The sequence below is a fragment of the Sminthopsis crassicaudata genome, chromosome 2, assembly GCF_048593235.1.
Source record: "Sminthopsis crassicaudata isolate SCR6 chromosome 2, ASM4859323v1, whole genome shotgun sequence".
Taxonomy (NCBI): Eukaryota; Metazoa; Chordata; class Mammalia; order Dasyuromorphia; family Dasyuridae; genus Sminthopsis; species Sminthopsis crassicaudata.
Window position 1 is genome coordinate 489,278,303 of NC_133618.1, and position 14,867 is coordinate 489,293,169.

Below are 14,867 nucleotides of genomic sequence, written 5' to 3' on the forward strand. Positions count from 1 at the left end.
TATTTATATATATATGTATATATATCAAATGGCAACAGTCCTCCTCGCCTAAGAAAACAAATAACAACACACACTAACAAAAAATTATTTTAATGAGCACATCCCGAAGGTGCTGGATTTGTGAGGAGACTCCAGGAAATTTTGATTGAAATTGCTGTCTCTGATTGTAGTTCTAGATTTTATTGATGCCATATTGAGAACAATGCTGTTGCTGGAATGGATAGGAGGAACATGACCTCCTCGGCAGAGTTATCCCACAGGGGTTACCTCTTTTTATAAAATCCATGATCTATGGCATTAAAAATGCCTTTAAAAGTATAATATTTGCAGTTCTCTCTTCTCAAATTAAGTTACAGTTTATTTGGCCAAGGAGTATGAAAAGCCCCTTCTAAGATGTTTGCATCGATTTTTCCCACAGTATTAGCTAGTGTTATTTTCCCATTTGTGCCCTCTATGAAGAAACAATCTGCAGTAGCAGGCTGAACTCAACCCCTCTGAGTTGGACAGAGAGACCAGAGAGGAATGGATAGAGAGATAGACACATATGATTTTCTTTTTTCCAATTTTAAGCCCAGGTAAAGTTACATGGCAAAGTGCTTACTTTCTTCATTGCAGTTACCCTCAGATAATAATGAGAATAAGCACGTATACGTATTTTAATATTTGTAAATAATTTGTAAAATGCTATACATAACTCAATCCTCACACTAATTGTGAAACATAGATGCTATTATCACCACCCCCATTTTACAGATGAGGAAACTGAGTCACAGAGAAGTTAAATGATTTACCTAGGTTAAGTGACCTTAACATGTTTCTGAGATAAGATTTGAACTCAGTTCTTCGACTCCAAGTCCTATATTCTGTCTACTATACCATCTTCATGCCCAATTAAATATGCTTGGTGACCATCTGTATCAAGTGACAAATATTTAAATAGTTTAAAGTCAACACCAAATTTTTAGATATTGATTTCCCTTGTGCATGCAAATAGTAGAGAAATGAAACTGTCCACTGGGAATGATTGGGGCGGGGGGGGGGGGGAAATCTAAGTTTTTCATTATGAAACTATAAACAGTTCTAGTTACACTTTCTCTTCCTCCCTCCCTTCCTCTCCTCTCTCTCTCTCTCTCTCTCTCTCTCTCTCTCTCTCTCTCTCTCTCTCTCTCTCTCTCTCTCTCTCTCTAATGCATTCCTTGATAGTTCAATGAATTTTCCCCTTACCCATTTGAGGACATTTTGCAGTGATTCTTTTTTTCTGTATTTGTAAATATTAAAGGCAGAATAAAAGTTTCTTGCACAAAAGTTTTGTTAAAAGATGGAATGCTTATTTTCCCCTTTACATGGCTGATTCTTTATACCCAATAGTTACATAGGAGGATGTTCATAACTTAGTTTAACATGTATATGGAAATAAGAGTAGGAGCTGCCTCACTAGTTGGGCAACACAGTTCCTTTCCTTTCCTTTTTTCTTTCCTGCCTTTTCCTTTCCCTTAAGATATCATGCCCTTTCCTGCTGGTGCTCTGCTCAAAGGAATATAAATTTTGATCACTGAAACCTTTGGGGTTTGTGGGCTAAGGACCATACCTTAAACTCAAACACCCAGGCTATCATTGACCTACAATAGGTCCCAGACCAAGCCCCACCAGGTCATTTTTGGGGCCCTAATTGGCTCAGAGTGAAATGTAAATAACAATTATTTCTGTTTTGATCAGAAACCCTAAGGGTCTACCCCTCCCAGATTGGTATTTTTTTTTTTTTTTGATTAGATAAATGATGACATTCTCTGCCTTATTTTTTATCTAATCTTAATCACTGAGTCAAACTGAGGCCTGTTAAACACTACAATGTTTTTAAAAGACTTCAAAAGGCCAACCTCTCTGACTGCATCCAGGGTCATTTCCAATCATCCTGACTCATATCTTGCCACTGGACCCAGATGGCTCTGGAGGAGAAGATGAGGCAGGTGACCTTGTCACGTTGACCAGACCTCCCTCATTTACATCCAATTCATTTGCCTGTCATGGTACCTCCCTGATAACAAGATCTTCTTAGAGAACAAAGGACAAACAACAATAACAATAGTGTATGGAATTAGCAGTCTCTAGACTGAAATACTCAAAAGTATGTCTAAAAAAGGAGGTGAGGTGGTTATGTAGGAAGCTCTTTATTCTGCCTTGCTATCCACACCATGGCAGGAGATCTAGAGGAAAGCCCCCTCACACATTAGATGACTGACCTATGGAGGATTTATGGTCAAGAACTGCCTGACATAAGAAAGCATGGATGAATTGCAACTGTTGAAGAGGATACTCATATTGACGAGGTCACAGATCCATCAAAGAAAGATGTAGGTAGACATTTTTTTTCAAGAATTGATGTTTTGGGGTTTTGTGAGTTCCCCCCTCACTAATATGTATTGTTTTAGTAGGCAGTCTTCATATATCATTGTGTATAAAAAATTTCATCACCTTATATAGACTTTCTGGAGAACTTCTAACTTTGTCAGGCTAGTCCTTAACTGTCAGAAATGTTTTTCTGGACCTTGTCCTGAATGGTAGGAAATACTAGCTTGGTACCCTCCAAGGAATGCCTTCATGAACTTGAGGTCTCTTCTGTGCCATAAATGAGGTATCATTTTAAATGGATTAAAGAAGAGGCTAGTCTGTACATCCTGTTTGTATAGGAGTTGTGATACACAACACAAGAAAAGCATCCTTTACTTGTCTTGGGCTGAAAAGCAAGATTTTGTTTGTATTACTACTTGCTCATATTGTCTCCCTCTTCTCTCATGAGTTCTCTTCCTTTTGTTTGCTCATAAGGCTTTTCCAAATCCTGTTCCTTCTAGGCTTAGTTCAAGTTACCATACAATACATGTCCTGCCTATGGGGCAGGTATTGGAGCTGGCATTCATTCTGCTCTTCTTCCAATAGGCCCTGAAGTGATTGACGAAGAAGAGCCGAATCCAGAAGGGAGAGACCCTGCTCTGTGGCATGTTGGCCTGAAGATAGCCTGGGACATAGAGACACCGGGTTTGGCAGTACCACTTCGTCAAGGAGACTGCTATCTTATGCTAGGTAATCCTGGAAAGAGGGAAAGACATTAATTGTCCAACATTTGTGGCAGTGTATTTTTCCAAACATAGTATAGTGGGTAGAATAGTGGGTGGATGTAAAGTCAGAAAATGTCCACATTCACATTCTTCCTATGACACTTACTGTTTGTGTGGTTCTGAGAACTAACCTTTCTAGACTTTAATTTCCTCATCTATAAAAAGGACATAATAATTGCACCACTTCATGGAATTATCGTGAAGACTCAGGATGTAAAGAGCTTTGTAAATCTCAAAATGTTATGCAATGTCAGTTATGACTATGATAATAACTGACATTTTTATTATTTTATAATGTTTATTAAGCATTCTCCTTGTGAAATCTCTGTGTGGTATAGAATGCACATTTTAGTATCTGAATTTTACTGACATAACAGGCTCAGCAAGGTTAAGTATGTTGTCCACAGCATCACAGCTGTTAGATGGCAGAGCCATGAATTGAAGCCACATCCCCAAATCCAGTACTCTTCCTTAGAAGAGGAGCTCAAATGTCATCTGAGTTTAATGAAACTGCTATATCAGAACAGTTTAAATAAGATCCTTTGACATGTTGCACTATTTTGTTGATCTCCCCTCCTACTCACCCCTGTTTGTGAATCTCCCTCTCTCCCCTTTAATCTCTTTTCTAGAGAGAAATTGAGGAAAACTCTAGTCCAAATTTCGTGAAGTCCCCCAGTGTGCTCCACTTTGTCAAAATTGCTAAATTCTGATCTCTATCAAATGTAGGCTAACCTGTCCTGAAACTTTTGGAGTATTTCCCTGCCTAAGCAAGTTTCTAGTCATGAAAAGTTTGTTCGTGGATTTTACTTTAGTTTCCTTCTTATGGCCTCAGGAAGCAGATATGCTGACGGCACAGGTCTTTTCTTTGTTTGATTTTTAATTCTTAATGAAAAGATGTTTCACAAATAGTTTATCAGAGGCCTAAAAGTTTACAAGGCTTTGCTTCTGCCTTTTTGTTTTGGCTGTATGTGTGCTGTAGTCTTCATAGCACTTTTTTTCCATTCTGAGCCCTGGTGTATAATAAATAGATTGATAACATTTTTCTTTGGCCACAAATGTTCTCTGAGCATAATTTTTTCATTGTTTCCATCCCTTTAGGGACCTTCTAGCCCCTAGCTTCCTAGGGAGTCTGCTCATGTATTTGCTTTGAAGTTAGGAGGCAGTATGTTTTATGATAGCAAATACCTGGAAACAGATTATGTTCTTCTTATAAGGAAAGTATTGAACAAATGGTGGCAAATGAATATGATGGAATGTCATTGTATCATAAGAAGTTATAACTAGGAAAAACAAAGCTAGATAACACTTATTCTGAAAAGATCTGGGAGTTTTAGTGGACTGAAAGCTCAAAACCTATTATGGCAGCTTCTTAAGAAAAGATTTTCAGCTATGGTGAGAAAAGCTTAGAATTTGTGAACAAGGAATCAGTGATCTTTTTATGTATATCATGCCTGGTCTGACCACATCTCAAGTACTGTGCTGAGTTCTGTGAACCACATTTTAGGAAGATCATTGATTAGCTGGAGAATGTCCAGGGAGGATAGCCATGTTGATGAAGGATCTGGAGTTCATTCCACAACAGGATTAGCTGAAGGAACTGAGTAAGGGGATATGATAGTTCCCTTCTCATTTTTGAAGAGCTGTCACCTGGAAGCAGGATTAATTTTTTTTTTTTTTTTCCTGTTTGGCCCCAGAGGGCAGAATAAAGATGGAAGATGAAATGTGGCAAATTTAGGCTTGATAGAAAGAAAAACTTCCTAGGATTTGATTTGTGTATGTGCCCCTGTGGCCTATTGGTGAGGAAAAGGAATGTGGGGCTGTTGCCAAATGTTCACAGATAGCTGAGTTCAGACACTGACAGGAAAGAGTGATGAGTTCTACTGCATAAAAAACTGGCCTGTCATTTTCAGGGAGTGTGATCAAGCATCTTGATCCATAGGAGAGTCAATGGACCTGTGTGTCTGTTCTCAGAGCAGAGCAGAAGGGAATCAGGAGGGAGTTAGGAGAATGGCAAAAAGGCTTGCTTTCTGAATGTGGTCTGGAAGAGACTGGAAGGAACTCCTCCAATGTGCTTTTAGAGCTTCACCGCATCATAGCCCCTCCAGATACTTCATCAGAGGGTTTTCCCATAGTTGCTTTCTAGCTTGGGTGCAAAGATAGTGGGAACATTGAACTTTTTAGCTATCACAAACTAGTTGCTATTGTAGAAAGGAAGAGGACCCCAGAGGAACAGCTCCTGAGGGCTCCCATTGGGCATACTTGGATGCAGGGAAGACTTCTTCTGGCAGAAGAACAGTTTATTCCAGTGGCCCTGTGGGGCGCTTACAGTGTGGTTAGACATGGAAGGCACCAGTTATCCCCTGCATCCCAGGCCATCTCCAGCTATCCTGACTTTTGTTCTGCTCCTGGACTTTGATGACTCAACAAGGGATAATGAGGCTGAAAGCTTTGCTCAAATCTGTTTTACCTGGGTCCAGTTCACATGTACAAATCAAGATATCACCCATGATTTGGGCCTCTGAAAGAAAAAACAAACAACTGCCATTCTTAGATTAAAAAAAAAATTGCTGCAAGGTCTCCTTTCATCTCTACTTTCTACTGGGGATTATTATCTCTAAGGAGAAAGGGTGTTAGCCCCCACCCATTCTTAACCTTCATTAGAGGAGAGAAAATAATCATTTCTTTCCAAGGACTGTGCTTGGGTATTAGACTTGTTCTAGATATTGTGGCACCCTGGCAAGGGGTGTGCTGAGGGAAAACATCATCTTGTCTTTCTATATGGCACTTGAATGTTGCAATTTTCCTTACAGTGATGACATTAGAAGGTAATTTGATATTGTCCCCATTTTGCAGATGAGACTTGATGAAATTTTTAACTTGCTGTCTGGTCGGTTACATAGTATTTGAGGCAGGATCTGAATCCATGTCTCCTGATTCTTGGTCCAGTGCTCTATTTGTACTGCAACTCCTCAAGGTAAGAAGGTCATCCACATAGACCTAGAAAAGATACCCAGAGACCATGGAGTCCAGTTCTTTACCATGCTTACAGTAACATATTTATAATAGCTATTAGGTTTCTATTATTGTAAATATGCCTGTTGTTGACTTTTTTAAAAAGTGATGGAGTCCCTAATATGGGCCCTCATCCTAGATTTTACCACTCTTGCTTTCAGACTTTGGGGAAGCATCTTGTCATTGTGTATCATATCAAGCACAGAAACCATTTACCTGAATTCATTAGTTAAGTACTTCTTGTGAGGATGCTCTATCTACATACAAAAAGCATTTCTTAACTTCCCCTTTCAAAAAGGTGATGAGAACTAAAGTTACTTTTTCTCATTGCTTTTAGAAAACAAATAGCTTAAGTAGCCCCATGGAGGGACCTCAGCTTTGCCTGCTGATAACTGAAATCTGAACTTCATAGCACTTATGAAAAGGAAACAGTTTAGCTCAATTTATAATAATATATTGGTCTGCAGAGAAAGTGCAGACTGAACCCTGCTGCCTCAAGTACATACTCCAGGGGTGTCTGATGGGGAACGTGTCGGGTGCCTGTAATAAATCCACAGCCCATGGAAGTGAGTGAAGGCCCCGCTGGCTGTGCCTGAGGACACGCTTAACTGGGGTTGTCACGGTTTTACTTTTAAATTGGAATCTTTGCCCTAATCTCAAAGTTAGACATGACCAGATTTGCAAGCAGATTTACAATTTTCACTAATTTTCCAACCATGACTTCAAAACACACTTAGTGGGGGAAAAAAAATACATTCTGGTCTTTCTCAAAGAAGGATGATTTACTTTGCCCCAGATGTTTTCCATCGACTGACTGAGTGCTGCTTGGGAGTTTGGGACTTAGAGCAACTTGGAGACAAGCTACGGATTTGTTTTTTGTGGGGGTAGATTCTAAAGTGCAATAATTAGGAGATAATCTTACAGGTAGGATGTTGATGGGAGCAAAGGTAGGGGGTAAAGCTTATTTAGACATAAGTATTTCTAGGCAAGCCATTTTTAATGTATCTTCCTCATTAAAAATGTATCTCTATACCTTTGTTTGCTGTAATCTAGCAGAATCTCATTTTAATGTGACCAAACTTCCAGCAATCAGCTGCTCTCTTTACCTGTCAAGGAAGAATTCTCATAGTATATACAAATGGAGTTTTTGGTTTCTGAATTCGTGGTCAAGAGGCCTAGGATTTTAGCAGGGCTCTGCTCCTAAGAATTTTTGTTTCTTTGGTTGAGTCAGTGAACTTCTAGACCTCAGTTTCTTTGTATGTAAAATCAGGGAATTAGAGAAAGTGATCTAATATCCTGTGATTTTTATTTAAGCCATGTTAAAGTGGGTGACAAGCACAGGTGATTAAGGAGTTCTGAGTTTTAAACCTACATGACTCAGTGAATTTTGCCTAACCTTTCTATATCCTTTTTCTTTAGATATCCCAGGCTCACTTGTAGGGAAAGGAAATCTCACCACATTTATCTGTGAGGTTAAATGACTGTATCTGTAAGTTGCTGAATCAGTGCTTTGTTATAACCTTTGGTTTAATCATAATCATGGCAGTGTTATATGTAGCTAGAACTCTGAGAGTAGTTTTTATAGATTGTGTTAGCCTTTCTTAGGATATCTGGGGCTTGGAAGATTAATGTAGGAGGAGCAGGGTCTGGAGCAACCTGAAAATTAGATGGAAAATAACATGGAGATTAGCACCAGTTCTACCTTTTTTTTTGAGTCATTAACTTGGGACACTTCATCTAATAGCCCCATGAGTGGGAAGAAAGAATAGTTTTATAGACTTCAAAGGTTCCAACAGGAGATCTTCTGGGACTAACCTCTGAGACTGTGGTATCTTTATCAACCCGCCAGGTGGCACTCACTCATTCTCACCTCCATATAGAAATACTATTTAAAGTAAAAACCTTTTGTTGTTTCTTTCTGTAACCCCATCCCCCACTCTCAACTGGCCAAGTGAGGTTAAATGTACATGTAATTTATGACTTAATCATAAATTCTAAATAATTATACTTTACTACATCTCAAGGGTCTTGAAATGTAGGTGCTGTGTTCTGCTTTCTGCTGGGGCCCAGGGAGGATAGAGAGACAGTAATAAATTATAACTTCAGGCTGCAGTTGGTAAGCTTGAGGAATTGCCATTTAAGTGGAAAGTGCTTGAACAGCCAAATGAGCACCTGTCATGTTTCTTTTCACTTTGAAAAGTAGAAAGGTGACAGCACAGTTTCAGCTGCTTGTTCAATATGAATCTAGGCTTTTCCTACCCTTTCTGTTATTGCCATGTTTATTGCTTGATGTTCAGCTCTCCCAGTCCATGGGATGCTCCTTGCCTCCTGAAATTTCCATTTTAAAATATACAAAGAAGTGCAGACCTAGGCAGAAATGCATATAATCATAAACATGTTGTCTTCATTTCCATCTCTTTTTGTGGCACCCAGGTGAAATTAGGGGTGTGGATGTAATTGGATAAGTTCTGAGGAGAAGAGCACTAAGTCTGCTCCCGGGCACTTTTTCCATGAGATTATTTGCCCTATCCACCCTGAGATAAAAGACAATCTTTTTACTCTTCCTCTGTCCTTCACTAATCAATTGTCAAAAGAGTAGAACTTGTGGATTACTCACCTAGGAGTAAATCCCCAGCTCTGTGCAGGATTTATTTCAACTAACAAGACACTAATGGCATTTTTGAATAGGAGAATTAGCACATTTCTAACTATTCTTTGTCTATACAGACACTAAAACAGTTTCCAATCCTTGAGCTAAGATGTGTTAGGAGAAGCAAAGAGACACACATAATACATTTTGCTTATAGTTCATACCACTGACTTAGAACTGGAAAGTAGTTTAGAAGTCATTTTTCCTATACCACTGAGAGATCTGAGGCTCAGAGAAATTTCCTGGCAGGAGAGAGAAACCAGCATTTGAACTTGAATCTTCTGACTCCAATTTCAACACTCTTTTCATTGATTATACTAATTTTTTTCCTTCTTTTGAATGACACTAAAGACAATTTAACATTCATTTTTCAATAAAATTTTGAGTTCCAAATTTTCTCCCTCCCTCTTTCCTTTTCCTCCTCCCTTAAACAATAAGCAGTGTGGTACAGGTTTTATATATACACTATTAAATTTTAAAAAATATCTCAATCATCCCTTCCTATATCATGCTATTTGATTTAACCTTTTTTTCTGTATCACCTTGCATATGATAGGTACTCAAAAATATTCAGACAAAATGAATTGTTGTGCAGTGACCCAGTGATTTTGAACAAGGGCCTACTTGGAATATCCTGATTGGAAAGGACCTTGAGACCATTTATTCCCTCAACCTAAACCTAACTATGTAGGACAGTTCTATTCCCCTCCATAGAAAGAAGTAACAATGTATATCTGCTCCTTAAGATATACACTCTGGATCCAGAGTGTATATTTCTCAACCTTTAACCTGTTCAGATATTTAATAGTACTTGCTATATTCCCTTCTATCTTTGCTAGATAATAACCAATGTAAAATAATTTTTAGGATGCTGATAATAGCTCACATTTTTACATATTGCTTCCAGATTTACTAAGTTTCCTCCACAATAGCCTTCTTTGTTGTTGTTGTTGTTTGCTTGCTTTCATCAGGACCAGTGATTACATAATGTAAGTTCTTACTGAGCTGTTCTTTTTTTGATATAGCTCAATATTTGTTTTGTAACTTAGTTTTAAATATTTTTTTAATAGTTTTTATTTACCAGATAAATACATGGTAATTTTACAACATTGACAATTGCCAAACCTTTTGTTCTAATTTTTCCCCTCCTTCCCCCCTTCCCCCAGATGGTTAAAGTATAAATTAAATACAATATATATATAAATTAAACACTATATATATATATATAGTGCCTTTCTTAGTTTTAAACATCTTGATCATATTCATTGCCAAATGAGTCAAAGATAGGACTGAAACCCACTTAATAATGATGCTGAGACTGATATTATGTCCATCTTTGAGACAATAAAACAGGCTCAAATTTGTTTCAATATAGCACACATGTATTAAGTGCTACTCTGTTAGAAAGTGAGGCTGGGTTGGCTAGGTGGTGCAGTGGATAGAGCATCAGCCCTAAAGTTAGGAGGACCTGAATTCAAATCTGGCCTCAGACAATTAACACTTCCTAGCTCTGTGACCCTGGGCAAGTCATTTAACCCCAATTGCCTCAACAAAAAAAAAAAAAAAAAAAAAAAAAAAAGGAAAAAAAGAAAAAGAAAGGAAGAAAGTGAGGCTTTCCAATTTGGAACTTTGCTCAAAAAGTTATCAAACTGTGCATACCCTTTGATCCAGCAGTGCTACTACTGGGCTTATATCCCAAAGAAATACTAAAGAAGGGAAAGGGACCTGTATGTGCCAAAATGTTTGTGGCAGCTTTCTTTGTAGTGGCCAGAAACTGGAAACTGAGTAGATGCCCATCAATTGGAGAATGGCTGAATAAATTGTGGTATATGAATGTTATAGAATATTATTATTCTGTAAGAAGTGACCCAGCAAGATGATTTCAGAGAGACCTGGAAAATCTTACATGAACTGATGCTGAGTGAAATGAGCAGAACCAGGAGATCATTATATACTTCAACAACAAGACTATCTGATGATCAATTCTGATGGATGTGGCTCTCTTCAACAATGAGATGATTCAAATCAGTTCCCACTTGTTCAGTGATAAAGAGAGCCATCTACACCCAGAGAGAGACTGTGTGAACACAGTGTGGACCACACCATAACATTTCCACTCTGTGGTTGTTTGCTTGCATTTTTGTTTTCCTTCTCAGGTTTTTTTTTTCTTTCTTTCTAGATCTGATTTTCTTGTGCAGCAAGATAACTGTATAAACATGTATACATATATTGGATTTAACATGTATTTCAACATATTTAATGTATTGGACTAGGAGAGGGGGTGGAGGGAAGGAGGGAAAATTTGGAACAGAAGGTTCTGCAAGAGTCAATGTTGAAAAATTATCCATGTATATATTTTGTAGATAAAAAGCTTTAAAAAAAAAAGTGAGGCTATCAAATCAAAAAGGATACAATCTTTGCTCTTAAGGAGCTCACATTCTCCTTGGAGAACTCGGGCACAGCAGCATATTAGGACTACAACCTGAAATATAATAATAAACATGCATTTGTCATATAGTCCAGAGCTAAGCCCGAGGTCTTACAATGGCCTTATCCCAGTTGAAGTCATGCATTTTGTAAGCTAAAAATAAGTGATTTTAAATGTCATAAGATCTTAGTGTTGTTCTTAGTTCCATCTAACTAGGATCTCTCTGCATAGAGAGGTTTTTGGAGAATCCCTTGAGCAGAAATTAGTCTGTTTGGTTAATAGTGTCACATTATATATGTTCATCTATTTCTTAAATTCAGTACTTCAAGGAAATATACATTTGTTTTCCACAAAGATCTCAATCCTTCTTTGACTAAGTTGATATCCTTTATGAGTTGCACTGGCTGAAAATTTATATCCCTTTGTGAGCTTAATGAAGCTGCTCTTTGAATGACAGAGTCTATCCCTGGTTTGATAGTGGACCTGCCAAAGCTTGAGCTTTTCTGATATAACCTTAGATAACATAGGCTCCCTTCCATACTGCAGTGAGATATCATTGGAAAAGAATTTCAGTAGAAGTTACTTATCCTTAGTCTAAAAGTATGGATAATGCCAGTGATGTTCTCACACTTTGTGTTGGATCAGATTTCCTCTCTTCTGTCATCAGTGATCTTTTCTAAGAGATGAAGACATGACAATGGAGGAAGCCAATTTATTTTCCACAACCTGTATTATAACCTTGAGCTCTTGCGTGCATCAGGCCTGGTTTTGATTATTCTTTTAGTCCGTTTTTAGACCAGCCACATTTCTATCTTATTTGACAGACCCGAATGCTAGTAGAATTTGATCACACCATCACGGTGGTTTGACCTATGCTAGACGCAGGTAGCCTAAGAGCAGGCCTCACTTTCCTGAATGCTTATTTTCCTACAGGGTGCTTCTCATTAGCCCAGCTTTTAAATTCTTGTTAGGTCTCAGGGAGGAACTAGTAGACTTCTTCTAGCTCTCTGGTGGAAAACGGGGAAATGAGGAGACAGGGATGGAGGTAAGCTTGGTTATATCAAGGAACAGCAATTAGGGGCTTTTCCTGGCTTCTGCTTTAGTACTTCTTCACTTCACTTTACTTCACTTCACTTCATTGAAAGCTTTGTTCCCCAGGCAACACTAAGGTAAGCCTCCACAGAGGAAGAAGCAGAAAAATATTTTATTCTCTCTATCCTTCAGCCTAACCTACTTTTCACAGGCTCTCTTTGTCTACCTGAATGTAATACCACCTCTTTTCTACATCTTTCCATTTCCTCCTACTCTCAAACCTCATTGAAAAATGGTTAAAAGTGTTACAAATTGGAAAGTGGAGAGATTTGAGGGAAAAGGAGGAGGAAAGCAGGGAAAGAAAGGGGAGGAATTTTGAGAAACAAATCCCAGGTTAAACCAGCTCTGTCTGAAATGGGATTAAATTTCCCTATATACATTTAAAGTTGTGAAAATGAATTATTAACCTCAAGAATTCAGTTCCGTCAACACCCCAGCAGGATAGCCAGGCCTTCCACCAAAGGATAAAAAACAAATTTAAACTCTGCAGCTTTGGAGTCCCCCTCATCTTTCTTTTAGCCTATTGAAAGAGGTTATGCTCCTATGGAAAATTTTATTTGTGGTGAGATTTATGGAGTTAGCTTCTATCCTGAAAAAGGATATTTATTTCCTTTGAGGAATGACTTACTTAATAAGATCCCTGTATGTCCTAAAAACTAATTTGTCTCCCAAAATACACATTTACCCTTAGTAAACAAATACCTAGTTAGATCTGGCCAGTTACCAAATAACCATAGAAACACAGAATATCAGAGCAAGAAGAAATTTTAGAGATTATGCCTGACTATTTCTTACTTCCCTCCTTATCCCTGTTTTATAACAGTAAACTGAGGTGAAATGATTTGCTCAGTGTCACCACATCTGGTAGGTATTATACCTTAGAATCAAATTTAGACCATCTGATGCTGAATTCAGCATTTAAAAAACTATATGCTGCTATCATTTTCCCTTTGAGGAAGATTTTTAAAGGGATGTGGGCCTGCTTCTTGTAAGGCCACTGTATTAAATCACTGGGTATGCACTTCTGGGTGACTCTGTTTTAGATCTCTACCCTTTTATGAGAGTGTGAATATCTCTTTCTTCAAAGGTAAAAAAGATCCTGTATATTGTCCCTTTGGCCGTTAAAAATAGACATGTTCTCACATTAGTAATTTCTGCAATTCTCCCAGGATTTGATGCAAATATCAAAAATTGAAGGACTTTCAGGGAAGAAAACTTTAGTGACTATAGAAAGTACCAGAATGGGATACCAATATAAATGGCATTTGTCACTGATGCATGTTTACTTTAACTTAAAGGATCCTTAGTTGAAGTGATGTGATGTAGCAGACTTGGGCAGGGGCAGGGCAGGGATGGTGATGAGTAGGATTTGTGCAATGAAAAGTTCAGTAGTAGAAAGGAATACTCTTGCTAGAGAATTCATGTATGAAAAGAGGTTCATGCTAGTATGAAGGGCTAGATTCTAATGTTTAGAATTTGGCTCCCACATTGATGGGGCATGTCACACTCAACCATCAGATAGTCAAAGATGGAGCTTTTTCCTTTCTCCATCTTGTTGTAAGTTTTGTAGACTATCTGGGTTTCTTAATTGCAATCAACAAAAGGCAGTTGGTTAATTTTGTTTTGTAATGTCATTGACATTTTTTTTTCTGCAAACAAACCGTGCCTTATTAACAAGTAGCGCTTTCATGTTTCTTCAATAATAATAATAATAAAATAATCTTCTAAAACTGTAACTGTCATTTCAAATATCCCTCAAGACTCCTTAAAGTCTCATACACTCCTTGAATCTTCAGCTACTTTAATACAATTAGAGTTTTAGACAAATTACAAACTCTCAAATTAAAATTGCTAGGTTCTTTTTGAAAGTCATAAAGGATTAGAGACAGTTGGAAGCAATTTCAAGAGAGTTCCTCAATTAAAGGGTTGCCAAGAGTTTAAATGAAGGTGCAAACCTGAAAATAATACTTCTAATACTCTTTTTGCCACATGGACCGAATCAGATTAGTTGCTACTGAAAGGAACAAAAGCACTTAACAAATCTGTTCATTAGGATGATTTCCCCTTAATGATGTCTGTGGTTCTTAGTATTAATTACACAGAAGTTACTGGGATTCTTTTGGGATTTGCAAGACTGATCTTGACTCTTTCTGACTCAGGTATCACTGTCTGCAGTCACTGTTTATTCATTTCTTAAGATCCTGGCTAGAACCCATAAAAATGTTCATTATCTAACCTAGAGCCAGGTTTCAAGCAAACATGTGACATGAATGCTTCCTTTTTCTTTACCTTTCCTCACACCTCCCAAACAGGAAATCTTCTTCCTCTGTCACCCCTAAAATAGCCAAAGTCAGCTAGTCATATTTAGGTGGGTATTATACTGAATTTCTGGAGAAAGGAAAAGTAGAGCTAGAGTTCTGACCTTTCAGCCTCCATTTTTTGGACAGGATATAGGATTTCAATACTTTTCTCCTGGAATAATCTGCTTCGATTCTTTTGAATTGAATTAGGCCTTTCCAAAAAATATTATCTATTTTATGTCATTTCTAGATTCCAAAATACAGTATATATA

The 14,867-nt window shown here is 37.8% G+C and overlaps 1 protein-coding gene across 16 annotated transcripts in view; it reads left to right on the plus strand.

Moving 5' to 3' along the window:
- FTO (FTO alpha-ketoglutarate dependent dioxygenase) overlaps positions 1-14,867 on the plus strand; it is a 458,508-nt gene that overhangs the window by 172,569 nt on the left and 271,072 nt on the right. For all 16 annotated transcript variants that reach the window (XR_012486835.1, XR_012486832.1, XR_012486834.1 and 13 more), the window contains one exon: positions 2,935-3,078. Coding sequence is in view for 11 of the 16 variants with exons in the window: in XM_074293425.1 (XP_074149526.1) it covers positions 2,935-3,078 (144 nt within the window). In the remaining 5 variants the exon portion in view is untranslated. The remainder of the gene's footprint in view (positions 1-2,934; positions 3,079-14,867) is intronic.